The sequence below is a fragment of the Panicum hallii genome, chromosome 8 (genome assembly GCF_002211085.1).
Source record: "Panicum hallii strain FIL2 chromosome 8, PHallii_v3.1, whole genome shotgun sequence".
Taxonomy (NCBI): Eukaryota; Viridiplantae; Streptophyta; class Magnoliopsida; order Poales; family Poaceae; genus Panicum; species Panicum hallii.
Window position 1 is genome coordinate 2,301,039 of NC_038049.1, and position 27,353 is coordinate 2,328,391.

At 45.0% G+C, this 27,353-nt stretch overlaps 5 protein-coding genes across 7 annotated transcripts; 2 read left to right on the forward strand and 3 right to left on the reverse strand.

The window, feature by feature from the left end:
• LOC112902031 lies at nucleotides 1–3,568 on the reverse strand. Its single transcript, XM_025970928.1, has 3 exons — nucleotides 3,431–3,568; nucleotides 565–1,997; nucleotides 1–289 (listed from the first exon to the last, which is right to left on the reverse strand). Exon 2 carries the CDS (start codon nucleotides 1,907–1,909, stop codon nucleotides 602–604), a length of 1,308 nt encoding a protein of 435 aa, XP_025826713.1. The 5' UTR covers nucleotides 1,910–1,997; nucleotides 3,431–3,568; the 3' UTR covers nucleotides 1–289; nucleotides 565–601.
• Nucleotides 3,569–8,917: 5,349 nt separating this feature from the next.
• On the reverse strand, nucleotides 8,918–11,558 carry LOC112902298 (actin-7-like). 2 transcript variants are annotated; one of them, XM_025971308.1, is made up of 6 exons: nucleotides 11,411–11,558; nucleotides 11,041–11,115; nucleotides 10,603–10,674; nucleotides 10,123–10,516; nucleotides 9,430–10,043; nucleotides 8,918–9,320 (listed from the first exon to the last, which is right to left on the reverse strand). In XM_025971308.1, the coding sequence occupies exons 3-6, from the start codon at nucleotides 10,660–10,662 to the stop codon at nucleotides 9,255–9,257; spliced, it is 1,134 nt and encodes a 377-aa protein (XP_025827093.1). In that variant the 5' UTR covers nucleotides 10,663–10,674; nucleotides 11,041–11,115; nucleotides 11,411–11,558; the 3' UTR covers nucleotides 8,918–9,254. The 2 variants fall into 2 exon arrangements, with proteins under 2 accessions (XP_025827093.1, XP_025827094.1); XM_025971309.1 differs by lacking the exon at nucleotides 11,041–11,115 and having other exon boundaries at nucleotides 11,411–11,548.
• A 2,233-nt stretch (nucleotides 11,559–13,791) lies between these two features.
• LOC112902301 (cytochrome b-c1 complex subunit 6-like) lies at nucleotides 13,792–16,445 on the forward strand. The gene is made up of 4 exons (XM_025971310.1): nucleotides 13,792–13,949; nucleotides 14,913–14,997; nucleotides 15,958–16,047; nucleotides 16,153–16,445. Coding segments are annotated over exons 1-4 (210 nt in total). The 5' UTR covers nucleotides 13,792–13,947; the 3' UTR covers nucleotides 16,186–16,445.
• A 3,467-nt stretch (nucleotides 16,446–19,912) lies between these two features.
• LOC112902670 (autophagy-related protein 13b-like) lies at nucleotides 19,913–25,245 on the forward strand. Of its 2 annotated transcripts, none has more exons than XM_025971833.1 (4): nucleotides 19,913–20,070; nucleotides 20,228–21,617; nucleotides 21,759–21,910; nucleotides 24,573–25,245. In XM_025971833.1, the coding sequence occupies exons 2-4, from the start codon at nucleotides 20,358–20,360 to the stop codon at nucleotides 24,952–24,954; spliced, it is 1,794 nt and encodes a 597-aa protein (XP_025827618.1). In that variant the 5' UTR covers nucleotides 19,913–20,070; nucleotides 20,228–20,357; the 3' UTR covers nucleotides 24,955–25,245. The 2 variants fall into 2 exon arrangements, with proteins under 2 accessions (XP_025827618.1, XP_025827619.1); XM_025971834.1 differs by having other exon boundaries at nucleotides 19,916–20,135.
• A 302-nt stretch (nucleotides 25,246–25,547) lies between these two features.
• On the reverse strand, nucleotides 25,548–26,564 carry LOC112903377 (vacuolar iron transporter homolog 4-like). Its single transcript, XM_025972627.1, has one exon. It carries the CDS (start codon nucleotides 26,387–26,389, stop codon nucleotides 25,661–25,663), a length of 729 nt encoding a protein of 242 aa, XP_025828412.1. The 5' UTR covers nucleotides 26,390–26,564; the 3' UTR covers nucleotides 25,548–25,660.
• Between the last annotated feature and the right edge of the window lie 789 nt (nucleotides 26,565–27,353).

Sequence of the window (27,353 nt, forward strand, 5' to 3'; positions counted from 1 at the left end):
TTAAATCCACATAGAAGGAATTATTCCTCCCCTTTTCTCACCTTGACATAAATGCTGAAGAAATACTACGAAATACTTCAAGTTACAGCCTTACAGACGCAGCACATCAAGCCCAATACTGCTACTGCCCAAGCGGGGAATGTTGCAAGCAGTAGGCACAACCAGTACATCAGACATAACCAAGTCATACGCACAGAAATGGTTGTCGGAGTCTACTCCAATCCGGCACCTTTAGTCCTTCACCTCTTCCAGAAGCACAACTCCATTCTGAATTGAAAGCATCTGCGACCTGAAACACTCGAAACAGAATGAGCAAACATATTACTCATCATCAAAGCACAGGACAACCAGCGCAGGCTAAACAAAATAATAAGCAGCAATGGTGTGTTTTTGCAACATATAGATAAATTTAAGGTTATATCAATAGGATACACAACCAGCACATGAGTTCCATATCAAAAAACAGTAGCAACTTAAACACTTTTACAAGTGAAAATCTCCAAAGAGAAGTTGCTCAAGGTGATGAATTTTTCTTAAGCTAAGATAGTTTGAGATGTCACTTACTAGTTTAACACAGAATCAAAGCGTTGATCAACCAAGGTCATGCATTATTCGCCTGGCCTTTTAGCTTAAGCTCTAACTCTAGCTCCTTCTGTCTTAGCTCATTTTCCAAGCGTTTATTCTCAATCATCATTTGTTCATTCTCCATCTCCATTCTTTGTATCTCCCTGTCTTTCTTCTTCCTGTATCGGTCCCACTTCAGACGCTGCATTTTGAGTTCCAGATCTTTTTCTTCAATCTGCAAGAGACGTTTCTGAATCTCTAGTGTTTGTGAAGCCAAGTCCTGTTGCATCAAAGACCAGTTGGTTCCATCCGGGAAAGCCTTGTTGATATCCACTTCGATGCCATGGGGACCAGACCTCTCACTACCTTTATGAGAGCTTGAGGTGACCAAAGCTGCATCACCATGGCGTGGCCTTTTGTGCGTTGATGGCTCCCTCATGTTTGCATGCACATGATGTTGCTCTTCATCATTCTCCTCATAATCAGAATCCACGCTTTGATCATCTTCATAATCATTTCCACTTGTATCCCTCCGAGGATCATGCTCATCTTTACATCTAAGGGCAAGAAGTAGTGAATGCTGAAGTGCATGATCTTCAGGCAAATTCGCTCGGTTGTTATTGTGGTAGGAACACATCTCCTCATAGAACAGGTGCTTTGAGCTAAGTATCTTCTTCGCATCTTCTTTCTTCTTATCAGAAAGATGATTCATGCTATCAAGAAGTGCTGGATTTGCCACAACATTGCAAGCAATACCCCTGCCAAGGATGTCTGTCAGCCTTTTGTATCTCTTGTTAAGGTCATTGAACTTATCCTCGCACTGCTGTGGTGACACATGGCATTCTCTCTCGCCCATGACCTTCGATATAGCCTTCCATTTGCCCTTCTTCTGCATTATTGTAAAGTTCCTCCTGCCACCACCTAAATCAGGACCATGATCATCTCCACTGTATGACACTGCTGTAATTAAAAGCTTTACCATTGTATCTGTCCACTTCATCCGATGCCACGGGGAGCCCTTCTTGCCTTTGCTACTGGGGGTATCGGTAGCATCTTCAGTCATATCATGTTCTTCGTCATCACTCATGCTGTTAATTGAGTGATGACTGTGGTGATGATGGTGTTTATCACACTTTCCATGTTCTTTGAATTGAAACCCAGGAAAGTCAACAGGCTCTGTAGCCCTGTTCATAGTCGTTGTGAAAGTCCCAGGCATCTGAGAGTTGCTGAAGATCTGTTTTCCTGAGTTTGGAGCATGGGTTTGCACAGAGTTGCCATGTAAGTCTAAACTGCCATAAGGAGCCCCTTGCATCATGCTTTCAGGGGGTACGTTATTGCCTTCCATTTGCTCAAAAGGATCACTTGGAAACTTAGACTTCTTGTTAAAAGGGATACAAGTGCCACAAAACTTCACAGCAATATCATGTTATCACCTGGGAAGCAATTTGAGATGAAGTATTAAAATCCAATTCATGCATATTCCATATGTTTTAAGTGTGAAACCACACAGCACAGCCAGAGTGCAAACTTCAATCAAGATTACCTAAGATCAAAGAAAAATGTGGAACTTGAGGACTCAATTAACTACCATATTTTTATAGATTGTACAATGGTATACAAACGAGACCATTCAGCCCAACAATCTTCCTGATGGCATTGATGATATCATAAATTGTAGCCACTGAATTAATGGGGTGGCAATAGTTGCCCGAATAACCAAAAAAGTGCAGCAACATGAAAAAGAAACATTGTAGGGAATGTATTGAGTTAAGTAATCAGATATGTAATCAAGCTTCCAGAGAGCTATTGTACCTAGGTTGTTGAAATTTTATAGAAATTAGTGCGACTGCAGCTAATTAGTAGCAAAAAAAGGAAATTCTGCAGCCTTAGTAATGCTTCAGCAGTAGGTTTACTGGAAGTAAACTGGAAGTCACTGCTAAAGTGGCAAGTTGGTTGGTGTCTAAAGAAGAACATCACTGGGTACTGCTCTGTTCGTCACCCTAGGAACCAAGCATCGAATTTACAACGGAAAAAATTCGGCCAGGATTGGGATAAGTGAACACTTCCATACTAATACAAAGATCAGCAAAATTGACTTAATGTTGAATCATGTGTGTTGACTTAAGACAAGAAAACCATTTGTTCACCTAGTCCTGAAAGATGTCATTCTGATATCATACTGAGCCCTAAAGAAGTGACTTACTTCACCATTCTAAAAATTGCATAAAACTGAAGTGGGGATAACTAAGTGGTAGCTAGTGGTAGCATAGCATTTTCATGCTTCAGCAATGGATATACTCTTTACTGATAACAAACTGGAAGTTGATGCCTAAATGGGTAGCAACCAAAGGAGAACATGCATGCAAGGGAACTGCTCTTGCCCTTCCAGCAGACAGAGCTGTCTATATCTAATGACTGTAGGATATCACTAAGACAGCAAGCATCAAATTCACATAGCTAACATTCAGACATGATTGGGGTAAAAGTATATCTCCACACCAACAAACAGGGAAAAATTGTAGAGCTAATAACAGAAAACCATTTCTTCGCCTATCCCCAAGAGATCACATACTGAACCCAAAAGAACTAAGCTTTTGGGAAGCTTCAAATCAAAGGTGCAGGACAAACTTCATCACCTATCGATTCCCCCCAAGAAACGACAAGAAAGAATCTCCGCAGACGCAGGTCCTACAATCAAACGAATTACCAATGGAGCGAGAACCGCCCACCAAGGCCTAATCCATTCACGATTCCCCCAACTAGGAACAGCACATTGGCCCGATTGGCCTAAACGCCACGACAGAAAAGGACGGTAGCTAAACAGAAACACCCCAGGTCAGGAAAGGCAACGGCGGGACGAGCTCACCATTGGGGGCCGGCGAGCGAGGAGAGGAACCGAGGCAGTGCCGTCGGATTGCCGCTTGCACGCCAGGCGCGTGTCTCCCTCCCTCACTCGGATTGGGAGGCTGTTCTTGGGGCTGGTAGCCATAAGACGAGGAGGACTAGGAGAACGATTAAACTAAACCGAAAGGCTGGAGCATGAACTGAAAGCGACGCGCTGTGCTGTGCACCGGCGTGCCTCCAGACCACTTTCTCTGACATGTGGGGCCAGGAGCATGGGGACGGAGTGTCAGACACTGTCGGTAGGCTGGCGGCGGCGGGGAGTAGAGAACATGTCAGGTGTTACGAGCACTTACGGTGTTACCGCGTTGACATTTTAAATTTATGCATTTACGTTGCTCAAAAAATTCTAACGAAAATATGAATGGATAGTTCATGTAAAAATTGAGATACAACGGAAATTTGTGCAAGATGCAACAAAAAAGGAAATTAGTGGGTCAACTGTGCGGGTTGCAACTATTCATTTCACCCTTTACTATTCACATCCTAATTTCTTTTTTTTCTCATCGCACAAATTTCAATTGCATCACAATTTTTGCATGATGGTAGATGCTTGCATGCTCTATCCATTCATATTTTTATTAAAATTTTATATGCACATATAAAGATGTTACCGTATTTGGTAATATAGTAACACCTAACCCGCTTGTAACACTAAAGATGTTCTCGGGAAGGTGTGGCGTGGCACTCGTGGCATGGGTTATTATTTTATTATGGGTCCTGCAGTTTTTGTCCTAGGCAAATTTGCATAGCTTAGGAAAAAAATTCATGCAAAGCACATTTGCATAAAGAACGCATAGAGGATTATCATCTCTTTTATATAATGCGGTAATGCTAGGGATAGAACGTACAATCGGACGCACGTATTTATGTTCATTTTGAACCACTTAATCTTATGGTTGTGACGATCTTATCCACCCGGTGTCTACACGCCATTTTATTTGCACGCCACCGCTCCTTCCTCCTCCCCCAACGTGAATCCTGCTCCCAGATGATGCAGCCACGCGGAACTGGTGAGAAGGGCCACGGCAGCAAGCACCCGCCGTTGTGCAAGCGAGACGACAGCCGTAGCCGGCAAGAAGGGCAGCGACAGTGAACACTAGTGGCGGTGCAAGCGAGGCGGAGAAGCGGGGTGTCGCGCACCCGCCCCATCATGCTCCTACTCCCCACGTGCTCCTGCTTCCCACCGATGCGACAGCCCCAGCCGGCGAGAAGAGCGGCGGCAGAGGCCACCGGTGACCCCATCGCGATGCGGAGAAGATGGTGGGGGGCGCCGCCAAATCCGCCGCCTCCGGTGAGCCACTCTTCAATTCCTCACGGCTACGGCTTTCCCTCGTCCCGCTCGACCGATTTGAGCTCCCACCCATCCGTTTCGCCGCCTTGCAGACCCTCCCCGGCGATGAGCACCGCTGTCACCGAGTCTCCCCACCCCGCGACCCTGGTCAGCCTCGCCGCGTCCCCATGCAGCCCCTGCGCGCGCCCCTGCCGTTCCACCGCCCCTCACCGCCGGCGAGGCCACTGCCACCCCTGCGCGCGTGGGCTAGCCACACGTTGCAGCAGCATTTATTTTTAAGCGGATGTCGCAATATTTTTAGAATTTTATTTCACAACATGCTCTGAATTGTTGCATTTGTTTTGGTTGGTTGTTGCAGTGATTGGATAAGTTTGTTTCAATAGTCGATCTGTTGCTTAGAACTGTCTTGCAGGTACGTGAATTTGCGGTTATGGAGGAGACCGAGGTGCATGTCAACAATGGTATAGATGGGGTGGGGGCTTGATTTGAGATATTTCATAAGTTGACTTTTTTATATTGCATAGTTATTTTTTTTGATATTGCAGTAAGTATTTCTGTGATGTTGCAAGGCATAATCTTCATATGTTGCATGAAAAATGAGGTAGGAAATATAAATGTTAGATAGTAACGAGCTATTTGTTTTCAGATTTCTTGATGTTGTGTTTTTACATGTTATTAAAGGACTTGTCTAATGTTGCACTCAGTATTTTGGGATATTGCAACAACTTTTGAAAGCTGCTCAATGTTACATGCAACATAGCAGATGTGTTGCGGAGAGAGTTTTATGTATGATGCTATCGTCCCGTCCGAGTGCCAGCAAAGGCCGTAAATAAAAATATATTAGTGTTGTCACACACATTCGCACTTGAATCGGTAAAAATGAATCTAAAAATATAAATAAATACATCATGCAAAGTTTAAGGTTGAACAAAAACTTTTGTAAAAAGAAGAAAAAAAGAAATCAACATTTAATAGTTGCAGATGAAGATTTTGTTCATCCTTAAATTTTACATGATGATAGATGTTTGCATTCTCTACTCACTTATATTTTTATGGTTTTTTTGCACCAGTTTAGATACTAATATTGTAATTCACGGTAACGTTGGAGGTGTTCTCTGCTTACATATTGTTCATCATTACACTTATAAATTTGATCCAGGTTATTTTGGCATTCCTCATCCATAGTCCTTATTGGGATATATGTAATATAAGGACGTTGAATATTGGGCAAATCTAATACTACTCAACTAGAATACATACATAGTAGTGATTAGATCTGCTGCTTGAGTAATAAATATGTGTCTCTATCTTCTAGAGCCATCTTAAAAAAGAACATGTAACATAGCCTTAGGCGTACGAACATGAACAGGTTCTCTTATGGACAGAAAACATATTCAGTAAAGCATCACAAGTATGGACAAGTATGCTAAGATTATAGCAAATGCACCATTAATATGTCCAAATGCTAAGATTCACAAAAAATATATCAGATAATACTCAGATTTATAGGCGCAAATGATTGGCATGGACATATATGCTCAGATTAATTAGCATTGCCATAAATATGTACATCCATGAATCAGAGTTAACCAACACCATTTTCAATACATAATAGCATCCAAAACAGTCAGCCTTATATAATTGCAATCTCAATATTCATGAAGAAGAAGAGGAAGGGTCTATGTATTTTTTTACCATGACAGGAGCAGCGGGAAGCCAGTCAACTGTAGTCCATCATATAACAGAAGGGAAGATATGGAGAAGAGGCGGATAGAACAGAAGGGAAGATATGGAGAAGAGACGGATCTGCAATCCTGTATAAGAAAGAACCAGCTTAAACCATCCGTGTCTTAGAAAAATAACAATAAGATATCATAAGTTGAAATTCAGGAAAAGAAACTTCCTTTTTACCTTTAAATAACCAAACAACTTAAATTCAGTTGGGGTGTGATCAATAAAAAGAACAAAAGAGACGAGACATATTAGAGGCAAATTTGCAATCCTGCACAAGAAAGAATTGATTTTAACCATCATGATCTTGAAAATGATGAGAAAATAGCATGAAAATTGAAATCCAGGGCCAGAAAAGTTGCCTTTTTACCTTTAAATAACCAAACAATATAGACCCCGTCGAGGTTGTCAGGAGTAGCTAGAAGCCATTCAATGGAAAGATGGAGAAGAAGCAAATTTGCAATCCTGCACAAGAAAGACTAGATTTTAACCATCAAGATCTTGGAAAAATGACAATAAAGGAAATAAATAGAAATCCAGGGCAAAAAAAATTGTTTTTTTTACCTTCAAACAACTAAACAACTCAAATCCAGTCGGTTTGCAACTGAAAGAAAAGAGGAGAAGAGATGGAGACGCAGATCTGCAATGCTATATAAGAAAGGGATGGTTTTAATCATAGGGATCTTGAAAAATGACAAGAAAGTGGCATAAATCAAAATCTAGGGGGAAACTTGCTCTTTTTTACCTTCAAATAAGCAACAACTCAGATCTCGTAGGAGGCTGCATATTTGAGATGAAAAAAGTGAGGATTCCATGATTTTTGTTATGTTTTAGGGTTAAACTATAGGGGAATCAAGGGAAAATGAAAGATAAAGTACAAATTACTTACCTTTTGTTGACGCCAAAATTTAGAATTTTGCGGCAACACCTTCACACATGAATTCTTTGAGAAATCTCCCTTACAAAACAAAGAACATGGAAGAGAGGAGAGGTTAGGGCCTATAGGGATTTGGAGGTTGTCAAGGTGGAAGAAGAGAGGAGAGAAGAGGTTCACCTGAGCGACGATGAAAATGGCGAGTGAGTAGGAGCGGCGGCGGCGAGGATATATGGGCAACTAGTGGCGTGAAAGGGGAAGAGGGGTAACCCTAATCTTCCTGCGTGCACGCGCCTAGCATTTTTCGCATGCGTGCACGCTTGCCCACGCAACGCACTAGCTTGGTTTCGTAGAAATGTGAATTTTGCATTGGCATCTCAGATGCAATTGTGAGGAGGCCCTTTTGCACCTGAAGGGCTAGGCTCAAATACTAGCGTAGGCAACCAAAGCTCAGATTTTGGCCCAATGTAGAATACTAAACTTGGTGGATGAAATTATAACCCACTAACATCATCTCCTGACTACAACTGTTTTTAAAGAAATTGCGTTCCATTAACTCAAAGGCTCAATGATATCACTGGTCACAAGGTTCTCGATGCGTGGAGGCATGCCGGCACCATGAGAACACTTGCAACCCTGCGCCGTCACAGCGTGCGCCACCTTATTACAATCTCTAGGATAATAACTTATGACACAAGAACTAAAAGGCAAATTCATGAGACAACTGTTTTTTATTTACATATTCATGGTAGCTTAGAATCCACGATTGCTATAGAAGAAGGAAGTGGAATGGCGTATAGCATGGTCATTTGATATATATGGACTATTTTGTATCTAGAAAAAAAGTTTTCCCATGCCTATCTACATTGTTTTCATCAGGTAAATAAACCTAAAGGAACGGGTAAAAATGATGGGCGATTCGATTACAGGTGCAAAAGCCTATTCTAATCAGCGGATACCAACTCCACAAGCTACGGCTGCAAGGCAGCTGAAAATGGAAGAGCAGCAGCAGCAAGAACAGCGCTACCAAGCCCACGCATGTTACCAAAAAAGCTACAATTAAAAGGTGTCATTTGGAGCATATACTAATCACTTAGTGGGTAGTGAAAGAAAGTTTTCTTAATAAGGACGGTACTGAAAGAAAGTTGGAGGCGGCAGTGGTCTCGTACGGCAGGTCTGGTCCCCCCAGCACGGCAGCAGCGCATGTTAGGGGCACACACATAGACACAGCATCCCATGTTCCTGAATTCATGCACTCACAAATGGTAGTACCTTTTACAGTACCGTGAGAAGAACTTTAGCAGCAGTGGAAATTTTGCAGTCTTGTTGCATTGGCCATGGCAACAAATACAATACCCCAAAGAGTAACAGTACAATATAACTAACAACAGAGTTGCCATACTAGTAATCAGGCATTCAGTCATCAGCTCAAGAATCATCCAGCACTTTGCATCGCTGACCCTGGGCCCTGGGAACTGACTAGCAGCCAAAGGTAATCACAGGGAACTTATACCATACATGAACTTGTAAGATCACAATGTACTGAGAAATCATTGGCACAAACAGCAATCAATCAAATGAATTGCATATCTCAGAGATGGATGTACAAAAAGAACCAATAATGTGGCTCGCACAAGTACAATCAAAATAGATGATCCTAGGTACTTGGATAACTTCCAACCTTTTTTTGTTGTTGTTGTTTTCACCACTAGCACAAACTTGGCATGGAAAGGAGCTGGAGCAATGCATGCATTGTAGCGAGCCACAAAACAATAAATCCGACAACACTGCCTGCTCAAAGGCTGGCAGTCTCAAACACAGTAGCTTACATGAAACAGAATTGAGGAAAGGAACAGATACAGAGAATGAAGACAAAGAGGGCCCTTGAGCTTAGAAGCACTTCCGGTGAACAATTGCTGGCCCCGACTCATCGTACTCCGCCTTCGAGATCCACATCTGTAGCATAAACACCAGAGCATATATTTTATACGAAGAACATTGTGAGTATACTGAAAAGTTGCAATGTTTGCCATGGCAACTGGAATATGAAAGGTGTAAGTTTAACCTGTTGGAAGGTGCTAAGGGAGGCAAGGATGGACCCTCCTATCCAGACACTGTATTTCCTCTCAGGCGGTGCCACCACCTTAATTTTCATGCTGCTCGGTGCAAGGGCAGTGATCTCCTTGCTCATACGGTCCGCGATACCAGGGAACATGGTCGTGCCACCACTGAGCACAATGTTACCATACAAGTCCTTCCTGATATCCACATCGCACTTCATGATGGAGTTGTAGGTGGTCTCATGGATGCCAGGAGCTTCCATACCAATGAAGGAAGGCTGGAAGAGGACCTCGGGGCATCTGAATCTCTCTGCCCCAATAGTGATCACCTGCCCATCAGGCAGCTCATAGCTCTTCTCCACAGATGAGCTACTCTTGGCGTTCTCCAGCTCCTGCTCGTAGTCAAGAGCCACATATGCGAGCTTTTCCTTAATGTCCCTTACAATTTCCCGTTCAGCAGTGGTGGTGAAGGAGTAACCTCGCTCAGTGAGGATCTTCATCAGGCTGTCAGTCAGGTCACGCCCGGCAAGGTCAAGACGGAGGATGGCATGAGGAAGGGCATAACCTTCATAGATTGGCACAGTGTGGCTGACACCATCACCAGAGTCCAGCACAATACCTGAAAGAACAGCAATTCGTAACTAAGATGGTAAAAGTGCGCTTAATGAAATTGGACCATCATGTAAATAGATTTTTACCTGTTGTACGTCCACTGGCGTACAGGGAAAGCACAGCCTGGATGGCAACATACATGGCAGGAACATTGAAGGTCTCAAACATGATTTGGGTCATCTTCTCCCTGTTAGCCTTGGGGTTGAGTGGGGCTTCAGTCAGCAGCACAGGGTGTTCCTCGGGCGCAACACGGAGTTCATTATAGAAGGTATGGTGCCAGATCTTCTCCATATCATCCCAGTTGCTAACAATACCATGCTCGATCGGGTACTTCAAGGTCAGGATACCCCTCTTGGACTGGGCCTCATCACCAACATACGCATCCTTCTGCCCCATGCCAACCATCACACCAGTGTGACGGGGACGCCCAACAATACTTGGGAAAACAGCTCTTGGTGCATCGTCACCAGCAAAACCAGCCTGCCAACAGTTTGCAAGGATGTGTATGGTTAGATCACAAAAACAAGGCTGCTTTTCATGAAGAAATATCAATGAGCTCGACAAACCTTGACCATGCCGGTTCCATTGTCACACACAAGGGGCTGGATGTCTTCGCCGTCAGCCATTTGCTACAGATTCTAAAAACACGGAAGAGACAAAGGCCAAAACTCAGCGACAGCATAACTAAGTCAATAGAAAACACCAGAAAGCTTTGGTATTAACAAGTTACTGTTTTTCAGAAAAGAAAGCAGGATATGCATACTATCTATGATACAGGATCTTGAATCTGGTCCCTCTGTCTTCTAACTTAGCAAAAAGATCTAACCTTTGGGAAACTACCTACGGTAATGTACAGAAGCAGTATAGTATCTGCATTAAATACCATTATGCCGGAATCAATTAATGACAGTCCATTATTCAGGAATCGAGTAATAAGTAATAACGATCTATCATTCAGGAATCAAAACAATAAACGCATTATTCAGTAATAATCAAGTAATAACCGGTTATCTTCCAAGCCGGCGATCCGGGTTCGAGCCCCGGCGCTGGCACCGGGAGGCCCCTCTGCGGCCTTCCCTCTGAAAGAAAAAAAAAAACCGGTTATCTTTCCGAACCAAGATGGCCAAACTGTCTATCTTCTTTCATATCCCTCCGCAGAAACCATTTGGCCGCAGTTTATGCAGGTATATAACCGGCAACCGGACCAGGCAATCGGAAATCGCAGGAACAAATCGGATCTACTGTGCTCAAGAATGGGATGAGCGGCGGTTGTCAGACTAACAGACCAAATGCGGCACACCACCAAAATCGCAATGGGGAAAGATCCGAAAACAATTTCTTCAACTCTTGCTCCCTTTTTTTTCCAAGTCTTACCCGGAGATCTAGGAGAATCCGCCGCTGCAGCCGGCCGCGAGTCCCTCCTCCCTCCCACGGAGAAGACACGAGCGAAGCGGAGGCAGGGAAGAAGTGGCTGTGGTAGCCAAGTGAGGAGAGCCAAGGGTTGGGATTCCCCTCGCAGTTGCGCCCGGTTTTATACGCGCAGCCGGTGTGGCCGTGCGGGAAAAATCGGAAATGAAAAAGAATAATCGATTTTTAGATATATACCATCAAAAGATTCAACTATAGATATATAGCATCAAAAGATTGAATGTTAGCATTTACCATTTTGTTTTCATGCTTTTTCGAAATGGACTTTTTGGATGAGTAGAGTGAATAAAAGATCCACAATAATTATATATTTAGGTTGCATTACACGTGATGCAAGCTGGATAAACATGTTGCGCTTCCTTGTCATTGATTGCTTGGCAATCCGTGTGTCCATGGATGAAGAGGATTGGCATGCCCCTCCTATGCTAGAACTCAGACATGAATCCTCCCAGGATGATTTTATCCATGCCTGCTGCCATTTTACTCCCTCCGACTGCAAATGCATGTCGTTTTCTTACTTGAGCGTAAGGATTAAGTAAAGTAGATTCAATGGCCTTGGTGTCCTCCATTTTATAGTGAAAGATGACCATTTTATTTACGAGAGCTGTACCATTTGCTAATAAAGGGCTCAAAAGGTGAAGCGAAAAAATGGATACAATTCCTAGAATGACATACATTCGGAGAAAAGCTGGGAAATAAAACTAAGGGGGGTCGATCTTCATCTGCACCGGTAGGAGGGAGTAGCTTTTTACTAGGAATCTTGTAGCTAAGATCCTACTCACATGGATCCGCAATTCCGCATATGAAATGATGATGATAAACCTGCAAAGAGCAGTTTTGTTTCCATTTTTCCAGAGATGGGCAGACACCTCATGCATAACCCACACATGCACAACCAACCAGCTCATGCCATCCCTTCAGCTAAAAGCAACTAGTGGTCCGTGGTGAAAATTATAAATAATAACGAAAAGGAGAAATCAAGGAAGTGGGGGCTCAGGAATCACTTGTCCTTGAGATCAATCACCCAAGGATAAAGATGGGCCGGGCCGACTCAGGAAAAGGCAGGGGCCTGCGTGGACCTTCCGATGGGCCACGTGGAGCAAACCGACCCGTCCGATCGATCCAGATGGCGGACCCATCAGCCCGGCCTGAGATCAACCGCTCGCTGCTGGATCCTCTTCGCGCCTGGGCCGCCTTTTAAGAGGCGAACCGCACCGGATCCTTCTCACGTTCTTCTCTTCTCTCTTTTCTGAAAAAGAAAAGAAAAAGGAAAACTAAACAAACAACAACTTGCAACAGTTTCAATGCGATTTGAATTCAACATTAATGCACACGTGACAGCCGTTTCAAAACTCAAAGCCGCAGGACCTGCTGGGGGCGATCACGATCAGTGGCGCTCATCAAGTGGTCGCCAGGACGCCGCTCTCTCGACCACTCATCAGGCCACGGCGGCGCACCAGCGAAGAACAGCTGCTCCCCGCGCTCCGCTGTCCTCCGGCCTGACGCGATCTCGGCGGGGCTGATAATTTCCAGCGGAGTGCAGCGTACCCCGCCCGTGTGGTGTGGCCGCCGCGGAAAGGCGGGCCGTGTTCTTCCTCTCCTCGCCTGGTCGATCGCCGGCCGGCCGGCCGGCTTTTACTCCTTGATCTGGTCCGGTCTGATCTGATCGCCCTCCGCAGCTCCCAACTGTGGCAATGATGATCCCATGTGGGAGCAGCGCAAGCCTGACCTGAAAAGGGGGATTATTGGGATGGATGGAATCACAGATCAGACCTGTGTTCATTCATTAGCATGCAGCAGCTGCTGCTGATGGTGATGGTGACGGCGATGGTGAGCAAAGGTACATGCACAGCAAGTTTAGCAATGATGCTGGAGGAACAGGGAATTCGTTTACTGGTGGCTGCTGCAGCTCTTTCGAGGGTGGTCAGATGATAGCTATTGAGTATTGACAGCGCAAGGTAGTTCCATGTACCCATCAATTTTCAGGAGCAACACACCACCAAAAAGCGTGCTTTTGGCTATGGCTAATGGATGTTCAAGCGATTTTTAAAAGATTTTGAATTGGATTTCCAAAGGGTTTGCAAAAGTCCAAAACTTTACGCCTTTTTTTTCTCTCTCCCAGAAATGTCCCAAAGCTGCTGGGCTCAGGGCTAACTGGTTCTGTTTCTAAACAGTTGGGCCGTTCCCGTGGTAGCTAGGCCTAATCAGTAGCAAGCCTGATCTAGTAGGTCTGTTTGACAAATGGTGGGCCTAAATGAGACCCAGGTCAGCGGCCCAATACTAAGCCCAAAGAGGAACGGCGTCGTCAACCTCGTGGTCTCCTCACGCCACCCGCTTCCCCCAAACAAATTTGCCCCTCCCAAGTCCCAACCCTAATCAATCCTCCCAAGCACTCTCCTCGGATCAGATCCCCTCCATTGGATCTCCTCTTCTCCTTCTTGTCGGAGCAAGGCCAGGTCTTCCGGATCTCTCTATCAGTCGCCATGTGAGTACTCTTTCTTCCTCGCTCTCGTGATTCTTGTCATTCAGTTCTCTGGTAGCTTCGGAATCTGGGTGCCCTGCTTCTGTGCGCGCGTGGCCGGTGTATGCGATGCTGTTTCTTCCCATTGGAGCTGGGTCGAGCTAACCGCGGATGCGCCTCCGCATCTTGCACCCAGGAATTCAGCGACCGGGGTGTGCGGTTTGATTAGTTGCGAGAGGGCAAGAACAAGCTTGCCCTTTTGTGGATTGGAGTGAGAATGATGCGTAGCTAGATGCTAACTTTTCGTGTTCTTCGTAACTGTGCGCTGTGGCAGCTTGATTGCAGCTTTGGCTTTGTGCACCGGGGTTGTGCTGGTGGGAAGTTGTTTCTCCGGCCAATGTAGCTATCTTCTCTATACTAGCAGTATCTACAGTAGCGCATTCCAGTGCATACTCGGTGCCCTCATGCAGAATCTTGTAAGAAGACGGTCCTGTTTGATCTTAGTTGGAGGATTGTTGCACATTAGATTGATTGCCACCTTATGCTTAGGTGTTCTGGGCTCCTTTTTCTTCTAATCATTAGTTCAATGCCACACTAAAATTCTTATTGGATGTTTCCTACTTGGGTAAATAGTATATCTGTGTGGTGTTTTCCTGTGCTCCAAAATGTTACTATATCCCATATTCCCCTTGCCCTTCTCTTTATGAGAATCATATCGCTATTAAGTTGAGAATTAAGATTTGTTTGCCTTATAGCTTCATTTTTAAGCTATGTAGGGTAACAGTAGGCAACCTGTTTGCCGACAGTCTTACTCTGCAGATATTTCGGGTTTCACAGATCACAATGTTAATATGTGCCCACATTGCACAGGCTGAAGTGCTAATGTGCTATTCACATCACAAGGGCCCTGGCAGTTACTAGAATGTTGTGAATCACACCCTTTTTTCTGTCCGAGTTCTAAGGTTTTCTAATGTTGTTCTATCCCAGGGATGACGAGGAACTTGTTGATCAAAAGAAGTATCTTGAGGAACGATGCAAACCACAGTGTGTAAAATCACTTTATGAGTATGAGGTATGTGCTCTCTTTCTTTTATGGGAGCTCAAAAGTTCAGTTGCTTTACTGTTTAAGATATCCTTTAGTTGGTAAAAGGGTTCTGGAACCATACTATTTCTATTCCTTCGTGAAAGTTCAAAATTTAGCTCATTGAGGTTGGCAGAACAGTGGAAGAAATTCAAATGAAGCTTTTCTCAACAAGCAGCACACTTTGAATGCCTGACCAGATTAGCCAGGGCCTGTTGCTGGTAGTAGCCATGGTCTTTTTCTTGTGCAATCATGGGCAACCTATTTTGAGTTATTTGCCTGTGTGAAGTGAGAACATATGATTATTAGCCAATTTGAAGATTCTTCTTTCAGAATATTTTGAAGTTGCAGATTGCCTTGGCTTATATTAGACTTATCTTGGCAGCCAGTGCTAGGAGCTAATTACTGTCGGTCAAGTGGTGCTGGGTCTAAACTCTAAAATTATGTATATTCTACTATTCTTGAATTCACATTTCCCGTTGTCCTGATCGGACAGCACAATCATGACATTCTGAGAGTTACGCTCCCAATCATGAACAGGCATGCCAACTAGTTATTTTCTGATCAAGTCAAAAGTAATGAAACAATGGCTGCTCTGAATATCAGTTTCTGACTAGCTATTCAACCATTGCTATGTTAAGGATGTATGTTGATTGAACCATAGTAAAATTCTTATGTGGTCCTGTTTTCGATCTCTTGAGTTTTAACTTCACGAATGCAAAACTTGAGCTGTAAGGTTGTCAGGTTGAGAATCATATAAGTCTTCATTGCAGTTCCTTGGATATGGTGCTGTAGACCTGTACATACCTTTTTAAAAACTGAATTTGAATATTAGCCTTCATGTTGTTTCATTTTACCCTAGGATGGGTGATAGTATTTGAACTGTTTACTATTCAGACATGGTGCATAAGTACTTGTTCATCCGTTAAAGGGTTGGCTGTCTGTTTTCAGAAATGTGTCAAGAGAGTCGAGAATGATGATACTGGACACAAACACTGCACCGGGCAATATTTTGATTACTGGTCATGCATCGACAAATGTGTAAGTACTTGCTTCCAGATTACATTGATATTTGTTACAATCAGCTGTAGAAAAACACCGTTGTGCTAGATAATCACCAATTTTCTATGAAACATGCATCTGCAGGTAGCAGCAAAGCTGTTTAAGGAGCTAAAATGATGTCTGTGATGGTGCTTTTGGCAAGTGACTTGGATGATAGCATGATGCTACTTTCGGCGAGCGACTTATCCATTTGTGTTAACCTTGGCGCCTTTGGAACCTGGCTGAGCTCATGAACTGTTATGCCTGTGCCTCGATTCTGTAAACTTGTAATAAATCAACAATGCTCCTTTGAAAGTATGTGTGTTCCTTTGGACTTAACATGGATAAGTTGATGTTTGGTGAATCTAATGTCATTGCCCCAGTGCCATTCCTTTGAACTGAGGATGGATAAGTTGATGTTCGGTGAATCTGATGGCATTGCTCCGCGACATTCTTGCTCTAAAGACACATGGAAACATAGAGACATATGGGACCTAATTAATCTGGTGACTGGAATCACTAAATATCCTAAAGGTATGAATTTGAAATGGGGTTAAAGACGTGGGGTCTAAATACACTATATAATTGTAGAGGGCAGTTGAAATTGGGATTGGCTTTGGAAGTTATTTACTTTGTCGTACAATTTTCCCTTTGAACAGTTGTGGCAACTAATTGAAAATGCTGATGAAATGAAGCATGAGAGCTACGCGAGTGGGTGATAGGTAGAAAGGAAGATGGAAGAATGAATATTTAGACAGCTGACTTCAGTTCTTCAAAGACAGCCCATCCATTGGGATATATAAATCATGAAGGTATGCTTTAACAGGTTTTATGGTAGGTCATGTTTACCATACTGGAATGAATCACTACTATCTCGATGGTAATCTTAACCCTCCTCTTTGCCCTGTCCTGGTTCTGATTTCTGAACTGTCCCTGCTCATCCACTCCTGCAAGCTCAAGGTTGATCAAGCATCTTTCGCATCCTGTTAGCCCCATCCTCTGACAAGCTGTCGATGCCGATCCCCAAAGTTCTTGCCTGCCTATGATTGCACCATGAAACCACTGTGAGCATGCACCCCACGAAGCTGCTCCATGGCCAGGCGAGGAAGAGCGTCTTGAGCGGGAGCTCCTTCACCGCCAACGGAGCCTCGTTGGCCGCATGGCCTTCGGTGGCAAATTAAAGGCCACCGCCGGCGCTGGGCGCGAGACGAGCCATGTCATCCGCACGACGGCGAGCAAACCAGACGTGGCACCTCGCGTAGACAAGAAGTAGGTCGCCGATCCCTCGGAGCACTCTCGATCCTCTCCGCCGTGAGCCGGCGGGGTGCCCGCAGCACCGCTCCTCGCGCACCGGCGGAGGTCGAGGTACCCCGCAATAGCGCAGCCAGACGTCCAGGAGGGGTAGTAGAAGGTGGGGAGGGTCGCGATGGCGGCGCCGCGCTGCTGCTGGGGCCAGCAGAGTGGGCTCCTGCGGCCACGTCTGACAGCAAGGCGACGTAGTAGGAAGCCCGGAAGAAGACGGCGGCGGCGAGTCCGATCGTCGTCTCCGGCAAGCGGGTGGTCCTGGTGGAGCGGTAGGATCAGGCGAGCGCCGAGGCGGTCCAGCAACAGCTGACGAAGGCCGCCGGCAGCCCGGCGGCGCGGCGTAGCAGCAGCCGCGGCGTAAGCAGGGCGCGGAGCGCCGGCACGGCCAGCACGAGCAGCACGGCGCCGCTGTCCGGGCCCGGCACGCCGCCGAGCACGTGGCGGCGGCAGGAGGGACTCCCGGTCTGAGCAGACGGCGGATCGGCGCTAGGGAGATTCTCGGGGAGCGCCATTGGCTCCATGAACTCCTCCGCTGGCTGCCCGTTGACGCCGAACAGCGTCACGTCTGCTGACGGCATCGCCTCCTCGGCGATCAGAGGAGGATGACGCCGCCACCGCCGCCACCGCCGGAACCCTGTTGGCGGTAGGAAGAGGGGGCGTGGGGAAACGGAAGATGCGGTTGGGGGTTTTAGGATCGCAACGAACTTGCAAAGGTCAGATGCTAGGTGCCTGGGTAGTGGGTCCGGTACTCCGGCCGGTGTATACACGTAAATTATTTTAGGGAGTTTGCTATTCATGTGTCGCAGTGTCGACGGATTTTTATTTTTTTTAGGAAAGGATCTGTCGAAGCCTGTTGTCAGTTGATGTCGCAAACATTATTCTTTGATGTTTCATGATTTTAGAGGAGGAAATATGCTAGATTTTCTGATATTGATGATATGGTCGTATGGAGTTGGATATGCTATTTCACAATGATTGACAGCATTGTTCTCACATGTTACGCCCATTGAGATGTGACAATTAAATCTACTCCTTTCGTTCTGAATTTTAGATTATTTTATTAAATTTAAAGTGTATTAATTAAAATAATTTCTACAAATTTTGAAGGGCACTTAGAAATAAGAGCATCTCCAGCAGATTACTCATCTCTCGTATCCTATATATTTTTTCTCTCCATTACCAATATCACTTTTTGTATTTTTAGCAGCAAGAGCTACGACAGATTACTCAATGGACAGGGTGGAGGGAGCAATTCTCCTACATTTGAGCAAGAGGGAGGTGTATTTTGATGATTACTAAAAACTTTTTAATATTAGCGATGTAATTGGTAATCTGCAGAAGCACCTCCGATTATCAAAATGACAATTTTTTATATTGGGAAGAGATATGAGTAATCTGCTGGAGATGCTTTAAAAATATATCCATATATGGCACTAGCATCAACTTTAGCAACGCTTTAGTGGTTTCAGTGAATCAAGAAGAGCACAACTTAAAATATGAAACAAAGATCTCTAGCTGCAGTTGTTGATTATCCGGAGAAATGATGATAAACACCAAAAGGAGAATATGATTATCTCACCATAATTTTCCTTACACAACTTTTGTTGATTTTATAACAATGTATAAGCTTTATAATGGTTCGAGAAAATTTGAGTATCATGAAAAAAAACCGGACTACGAAATATTAACTAAAAATTTAGACTAAAGAATGCAAACATTTGTATTTTTCTTTCCAAATATGTATAGAACCTTGAAATAAATGCACGCACCATATATATATATATTTTATAATTTAAAGATTTTATTTACCACACATGTTGTTCAAATTTGAAATAATTCTTGTGAAGCACATAAGTATACTTAAATTCTAAAGATATATTATAGCCTAAGACGATGATTACATTTTTTATGTAAATAAAATATAAAATGTTAAATTGACATGTAATCAGGCAAGGTGTTCATTAGCAGCATGACACCTATCATGATTTAGTTGAGGGATACCTATCATAATTTATTAATATTAAAATATGCTAGATTAGTATTTCACGTAGCTTCTTACAAGGGGTGATGGTACGTGTAAGCGTATATCTTTTTAGAAAAGGAATACTCTCTTCGTTCTAAATTAGTTGTTACCTTAACTTTATTCTAAATTTAATTATCTAACTTTGATTAAATTTAATTAATCAGTTTCGTTAAATCTGTTTCCAACAATCAGTTTTATTAAATCCACCGTGAAACATATATATTGATAACATATTTACTTGGTATAAAGAAATTTATATATTTTTTATATGCCTGGTCAACATTAGAGATTCTAGGACAAACTGAAGTGACAAGTAATATTAAATTGCCATGTCATCAAGAAGTTAATGTAAACTAGCATGATATCAATGATGATTTTATTAATCTTAAGATATGCTGACTCCTCATTTCATGAAACAGAATTCATATCGGTATCATGCACGTATATAGCTCTAAACTATGTGTTTCATACGGAATTATACTTTACCCTTAATACCAGTAGTAAAAAAAAGAAAAATCAGCCGACAGGCAGACGCCACCCAGCGGGCGTCGCTTCCTGTAGCGTTCACCCCTCGTCTCCTTCCCCCGTTCCCCAAACCCACTCGGCCTTCTTTCCTGGCGGCGGCGACTGGGCGAGCGGCGCCGCCCTTCGCCAGGTCTCCTTCAGGCCCATCGCCGGTGACAAGTTTCGACTAGGTACGCCCACCGTTTCCCCTCCCACTTCTTCCCGTTGCGCGAGAGTGAGCTTTCCAAACCCTAATGTAAGCTACTTGTATTCGGATCTGACCCAATTACGAGTATCTAGATGTATTATACCAACTAACTTCGATTCAACACATCCTCCCATTGGCAGCTCGATCGATTTCTCCGTGGTGCAAGATCGATCTGGCCATGGTGCCGGTGCAGTTTTCTTTTCAGGATTTTGTGGGGTTCAACTGAACCTGTGAGTTAAGTCTGCCGCCGCGATACACAGCCACACGACCATGGCTGCGGCAACAGGCGCATCGGAGTCGCCAATGGTGGAGCAAGTGATCACCGAGTTCTTCGCCAAGAGCCTCCACATCATCCTGGAGTCGAGGTCGCCCTACGATTCGTCGCGCAACTTCACACGGCCTTCCCCGCCGTCGTCGCCGCTGTCCGGCAGCCAGCCGCGTGACCGGTGGTTCAATCTCGCTCTCCGGGACTGCCCTGCCGCACTTGAGAACTTTGACCTGTGGCGACAGAGCAACCTTGAGCCTCTGGTCATTGACATTGTCCTCCTGCAACGTGACAATACCAAAACCACCAGTGCTGGGGCCGGCAGGATCATCGAAAGGTGGGTGATAAAGTATGAAACTAGCAGATCTGTCAACAGTAGTGGTAACGGTAGCAAGAACGGTGGCAAGAAGTCTAGGAGCAGCTCTGCTCAGGATCATAGCTTGTACAGGAGGGCATACAATGGCTCAACAGTGTTATTCCGGTCACTATATCTGGTTGTCCGGCTCTTTCCAGCATACCATCTCTTCCAGGAGCTCAATTCATCCGGAAGAATCCGTCCACTCAGCCTCTCGCACAAGATTTCATCATTTGTTGAGCCATTCACCCGTGCAGAGGATGCAGAGATGAAACACTATGCATTTGCTCCAATTGAAACTCTGTCTGGTCGCTTGAGCTTGTCAGTTTCATATGTGCCAGTGCTGGAGGTAGCAGCAGCACCAGAGCCAACCACACCAATGGCAACAGAGCTTATCATGGATTATGTTGGAAGCCCCACTACAGATTTTCTGAGGAAGTTTAATTCCCTACCTTCAGACGGCATTGCACATGCATCTTTTACCATGAACAGGCGGCACAGTTGGAGCACTGAACATGGAACTGGACCATCCGCATCACCATCACGTATGCCCGCTGATAATTCTCCAACAACATATTCACATCAACTTAACACATCTTCATCTGCGAAGAAGAGAGATGCAGTAAATGAAGAGTGCTATCCATCGCCACCGCTGTCGCCATCACCATCCCTTTCACCTTCTAGCTACCCAAGAAATCCCTTCTTCCGATATGGGAGTGCTCCATTGAGTATTACCACAGTGAGGGCTGGTGGAGGTAGTAGCAGGCTGCCTCCTTCTCCACATAGGAAGGATAAGCAACAGTGCCCATTTCAAAATGAAAATCTAACACGTTCCCCCAATGATAGATCAATAATAACAAAGGATTTGGTCAGGCTGGGTGAGGTTCAGAATGAGAAGTCTTTGCAAAAGGTGATTGCAATTTTCTTGGTTGATCTTCTCAACCAAAATGTGAAACTTGAAGAACACTATCATCATATTATGAGGTTCTTCTCCTTGATGATTGGATCTGATTTCTGACTTATGAATTTCTTGTTCTGCTTCTTGCTGCAGGTTTTATCTTTTGGCAAAGATGATTTGGTATATTTTCGTGGACTAAAGTTGACTCGAACCTCCAGTAAACTTTTCATCATGGACGAACTAGATGAACGAGAGTTGGTTTTTGCATGGGAAGATAAAGACACCATCTTTGATCAACTTAGCAGGTTCTCTTTCTGACTCTAATCATGGAATTATTTATAGTTTATAACTTAATGACATAATTCCTTGGTTGAAATTGACTCACCTACCCATTTTGCCACAATTTCAATTCCTTTTCTGCTGTTGCCTGTGGTTCATGTTTGATCCCCTTTACATGCATATCCTCATGAATGCATGTGATTTATCTGTGTAATTGATGTTCTAGGTGTCTGATAAAGATTGAATACTCCTTTATTTTGGTTTAGTAGGTGATAGCACTACTTTTGCTTAGGGAGTGCCATGACAATGGTTATTGCGCTAACAAATTGGCCACTTATGTATATAGCTTAGGTAATTTTGTCATTAACTAGCTCATCTTTCAAAAGGCCTTTGATGCAACAATGTTCTTCACATTTAAACTGCTTGTTATCAGATTTCAAAATTCTTTAGAGGAAACCGGACGGTTTCCACTTAGAAAGATGCAGCACAATGTTATTTTAGGTTTCGTTAGAGGATAATAAATGTTGAAAGAGGGCGTCCATAGGGAAGAGAAGGTACATTTTCTAATTACTTCAGGTGGCTCGATTGGCCTTCTGTAGCTTTTACCTAGATATAGAGTATTTCAGTGTCCCTTCAGGTCTAACTTGCTGTTGCTTTTGCATTCAATTGAGTTATCAATTTGTTCACTTCTTACTAAAAAGGCACCATTGTTTCTTCGCAAAACTAGTTTAGGTATCATGAGCTACATAGGTGCATCTACATATGTTGTGTGAGTCAGAATAGTTCTCTATAGTAGTTGACAATACATTAGAGGATATTAGTTATTTCTGATTATATGTTGATGTGCGTTTCATTTTCTGGCCACGACTTTTTTGTTAAGAGTGATATGCTTTTTAGCGACTTTTTTGTTAGAGTGATATGCTTTTTAGAACCAGTTGTTCCCTCTATTATCAAGATATGTTGTTGGTTGCTTGCAATACTTCAGACATGTCTATATCACTATATATTTGATGATTGGGGCTTTTGGCATTTTTTTTGTCAAAATGAAACCATCCTCTGGATGCTAAATAAAGAGTGTCATTGTTCGGTTCTTCAAATGAAACAACCTACTGGAGATGTAATGGCATCTATTACTTTCTGTGATTCCTAAGTTTCTGTTTTTGCTCAGTTATGTCTCTTCTCTTTAATGGGGTTTACTATGAGTTTCATCGTAAACAATTTTTTTGGGCTAACACTTTATATTTAGATTAAGCATGATCTTGGGACCATAGTAGAGGCATTGAATATGCCATATGTTCTTTTAATGTACTGAGAAACATATTTCTAAGACCATGGAGAGGTACGAGTGGTGTGTGTGAACAATATTACGTGGGAGGAGCCAAACCATCTGGACATCCGGAGGGTAGGTGTAGACAAGCATTTGTTACTAGCTTGGTGTAGGTTCTGGGAAAAACCAAGGTACATTTGGCTGTCCGTAGCTTGGTTCTAAACATGAAAGTGGATATGGGGTCAGGCATCACCAGGCTCAGGAGTAAAACAAGCCTGGTAAAATTAAGCCTGTTCTTGACTAGGTCCAGTATGCCGCTGATCTCTGGTTCAGCTCATTTTGTATCTGGCTTTACTTTAGTTAGATTTGGTATGGTCTAGGTACCACTTGTACCAATGGGTTTTGTGGAACAAGGAAGTTTTTAAGGAAGAAGTTGGTGGGTGTTCAGTAGGGTTTACCATCGAACAGCTAGAGACATACTCCCTCAGTAGAGACATGATACATACCCTTAGTTGAACCGATAAAATCAAAATAATCATTGGTCATAAAGCCTAGACAGTTTGATGGGGGGTCGCCTAGCCTCTTTGGAGTGGGCACCTACATGTGCTATGAGGCAGTGCTATTCTTGATGGTCATAAAACCTAGGCAGGCGAGGTGTGTGTTGATCGGCTTTTAGAACAATGATTGATAGAGAAAGGAATATGGTAATTTCTGGATAAAGCAAATATCAGTTGGATAAAGGGTCTTCTAAAGCTTATATACTCGTGTGTTATTTACCAATTACAAATTAAAACCTGTATTATTTACAAACCAAAGACTGAAGTCTAGACTCTTTGTACTCCTGTGTTATTTGCATACCTCTGTGCTATTTAGAAACTGCAGATGAAAATTATAGTCTGTTATTTTCAAACTGTAGACTGCAGTTTTAGTCCTACTAAATCAATATACGGGCAGCACCTTCTACTACTAAATCTAAGAGTTTATTCTAGCAAGATAAACATCCTCTATAGTTTGCAGTTACATCCCCTTGTGGAAGATGTTTTGTTAAGCAAGAGAGTTGTAGAAGGTACAACTTATTCTACCTTCACAGGTTAAGCTTAGTGGCTTACTTTCAAAATCGCGGAGATAATTTGAGAGCCTCATTAAGCTAAGCCTTAACATAATAAAGATACAGCCTAGGGACTTAAGGGTGAGTCTTATTACTATTAAGTTTGTTCCCTAATAAATATAAATATAGGGACTGTGCAGGACTTAACGATTATGTTCTTCAATGAGGTCACAGTGGGATCAGTCTCAAACATTTTTTTTTACTAACTTTGTGACCTTTTCTAGACATTATATGTTTTTAGGTGTTCTTGTATTTGCATTTGCTTCTTGATTTCATTATGTAAGCTAATGTAGATCGTCATCTATTTTTCCAGGATTGATCTCTCTGAAAGGGAGAACCGTGAATCGAGTCAGGAAGCTGGAGGCTCGTTAACAAGGTCTCCCAATGCAGCAATAGGTAGTCTCATGCGCATCCTTAAGAACGCCCCGGGACTCAGGGAAAGGTTACTGACGGCCCCTGGTGCCCCAGTTCCTCAAGAACCTTCTTCGCTCCAGAGGGTCGTGACTGAGGAACATGGCAGGGTAGCATCAAGCTCTGCATTGGTGCCTTCCGCGCTGTTGAGGTCAAGGACGGCAGCAGACGCGCTGGAGGAGCTGAACAGATACAAGGAGATTAGGGAATCGATACTGACTCGCGGCAAAGGGAATACCCGCGACACCAAGCTGGAGGAGAAACCCGCAGATGGAGATCCTTAGCATACAGTATGATGACGAAAGCTCACTGTATATAAGTAGAAGTAGTAGAAGCTACCCGACTTTCCTTAAGTAGCTGGTGGCTGCTGAGATGTTTTTGGAAACAAAGTAGCTGCTAGGACGTGATCAACTCTATATATGCAATATATGTATAAGCTACCACATATACATCCCCATCCATCCAGGTGCCCTGAGATGATGACCCAGTTGCAGGGTTGTGTAAAGCTGAAATATTTAACTGAAGTGCACACATTGAAATGTGAAATGCAATGAACGTCTCGAATGTTTGGTTCATCCTGAAGTTCCTTTTGATCTGGTTAAGTTTGAATTTTACGTGGGTCACATGATTCCTGATGCAAGGAACTAAAGCCAAAATTGGGCAGGCTCATAAGCCAGATCTGACGCCTCGTGCAAATGCAGTTTGCATGAAAATACTAGAAACTTTACTGATGCAAGTTCGAAATCGAGCGGTTTTGTTGCAACCGATTTTTTTTCAGTTTTACTGTTTTAACAGGAAGATAACTCAGGATCAACAACACCACACTTTGTACAATTCTGTAATTTTAGATGGATTCATAATTTCATATGCAGTCCATTCTTCACGATTATGCATGTTTCAATTGCTTCCTGCCTCTCAAGGCCTATGCCAATCAATATCCTTAAAAAAAAAGAATATCTACCGATTTTTTTGGACAACATTTCGGGCCCATCAAACACCATGACGGATTCTGAACAGCTTCATGAGCCCATACGTGATCCCCATGGCCACCAGCCCACCCACCACGGCTCTCAGCCCGGCCCGGCCACCAGGGGCGCGGCCCAGCACGGCCCCCAGCGAGCCGAACACCGCCAGCGTGGCGGTCGCCGTCGCCACCACCACCGCCACCCGCGCCCTGTAGCCGGTGACGAACCACGCCGCGAGCAGCGGGACGGCCGCCCCGGACGCGAACGCCAGCGCCGAGGCCGCCGCCGCCTGCCCAGGGCTCGGGAGCCCCGCAGCCCGGCCTCCGCCGCCTCCGCCGGCCCCGGCCGCCACCCCGACGCGCTCGAGCTCGGCCAGCTCGACGTCCAGCTGCGCGTGCACGGACACGTACTCGCCGATGGCCATGCTGCAGGCGCCCGCGACGAGGCCCGCCAGGCCCGCGAGGAGGACGGCGCGCAGGTCGTCGTCGTCGCCGCCGCCCACGGGGCGCGCGGCGCCGACGCCGAGCATGAGCGCCGCCGTGGAGACCAGCCCGTCGCTCGCGCCCAGCACCGCGGCGCGCAGCCACTGGACGTCCCGCCGCGCCGACGACGACATGCCCGTGGCGGTGGTGTCGTCGTCGCCGCCGGTGGGCCGCGCGCCGCAGGCGCAGGTAGTTTCCTTGGACCCCGGCGCGGCGAGGATGATGGTGAGCTTATTGGCGTCGCCGTCGTTGTTGTCGTCAACGGTGGCCATTTCCGCCGACAGCCACGCGAGGAGGAGTGTGGAGAACACAAGACTCGGAGGTGGAGCGCCTACTTATATTCGATGAGGGAGAGCTGCTTACACGTCTTGTCATGCGCTCATGATGGTGGCAACTTTGATGTTACAAGAAGTGACAGCAGCATGCTCTTGTTTCATTCATCTGGCCATCTCAGTAGCATGTCGTTGCACGCTAGCTAGTTGCCACATTTAAACTAAAAAATGGTGTTTAAATCTGTAACATTCCATGTTAGCCCTAGAGGGTTTATTTAACAAAAATCGTGAATTTCAAAAACTCTTGTGTATAATCTTGTTTGGAGGGGTTGATGCTTTTTATTTGAATTGGATTTTCGAATTTATTTGATTCAATTGTGTGGGATTTGAATTTGAAAAGGCTATTCAAATTCAAATCCAAAACCCATCCTCTAAAACCCCCATGGCCCACCGGCCCACGCAGCCCTGGCCTAGCTCGCCCCCTTCCCTTTCTCTTTCCCCGCACGCGAACCAGCCCGCTCGACCGGCCCAGCCCATCGTCGCGAAGCGTCTCGCGGTCTCTCCCCTTCCCTTCGCCCGGGGCAGCTGACGGGCGAGCCCCACCCGTCAGCTTTCCCTTCTTCCTCCGCCCGCTCTCTCTCCCGGCTCGCTCCGCCCCGCGACGCCGCTCGCCCTCGCCCCGCGACAGGATAGCGAAACCGCCTGCCTCTCTTTTCCTCTTTCCCCCGCCGCGGCCCCGCACCCTCGCGTCAGCCGCCAGCCCGCGCGCCGCTTCGCTCCGCGACAACCGGCGCAACCGCCCGCCCGCGCGCGCCCCTTTTCCCCCGCGCCTCGGCCGCCCGCGCTGCCAAACCCTAACCCGCGCTGCAGCCGCCTGATGCCCGCCGCGTGGCCGATGCCCGGACCGGACACCGCGCCGCAAACCCTAGGGCCGCCTCCCATAAGAACCCCTCGGTCGCCGCCC

Bases quoted from the DNA above. Each gene is read 5' to 3' on its own strand.
- LOC112902301 (XM_025971310.1), top strand. The intron at 14,998-15,957 runs GTATGTGCTCTC...GTCTGTTTTCAG, and splicing joins AATCACTTTATGAGTATGAG to AAATGTGTCAAGAGAGTCGA. The intron at 16,048-16,152 runs GTAAGTACTTGC...ATGCATCTGCAG, and splicing joins GGTCATGCATCGACAAATGT to GTAGCAGCAAAGCTGTTTAA.
- LOC112902298 (XM_025971308.1), bottom strand. From the start codon at position 10,662: ATGGCTGACGGCGAAGACATCCAGCCCCTTGTGTGTGACAATGGAACC. The intron at 10,517-10,602 runs GTTTGTCGAGCT...AACTGTTGGCAG, and splicing joins ATGGAACCGGCATGGTCAAG to GCTGGTTTTGCTGGTGACGA. The intron at 10,044-10,122 runs GTAAAAATCTAT...CTGTTCTTTCAG, and splicing joins CGCCAGTGGACGTACAACAG to GTATTGTGCTGGACTCTGGT.
- LOC112902670 (XM_025971833.1), top strand. From the start codon at position 20,358: ATGGCTGCGGCAACAGGCGCATCGGAGTCGCCAATGGTGGAGCAAGTG. The intron at 21,618-21,758 runs GTGATTGCAATT...TTCTTGCTGCAG, and splicing joins ATGAGAAGTCTTTGCAAAAG to GTTTTATCTTTTGGCAAAGA. The intron at 21,911-24,572 runs GTTCTCTTTCTG...CTATTTTTCCAG, and splicing joins ATCTTTGATCAACTTAGCAG to GATTGATCTCTCTGAAAGGG.
- LOC112903377 (XM_025972627.1), bottom strand. From the start codon at position 26,389: ATGGCCACCGTTGACGACAACAACGACGGCGACGCCAATAAGCTCACC.
- LOC112902031 (XM_025970928.1), bottom strand. From the start codon at position 1,909: ATGGAAGGCAATAACGTACCCCCTGAAAGCATGATGCAAGGGGCTCCT.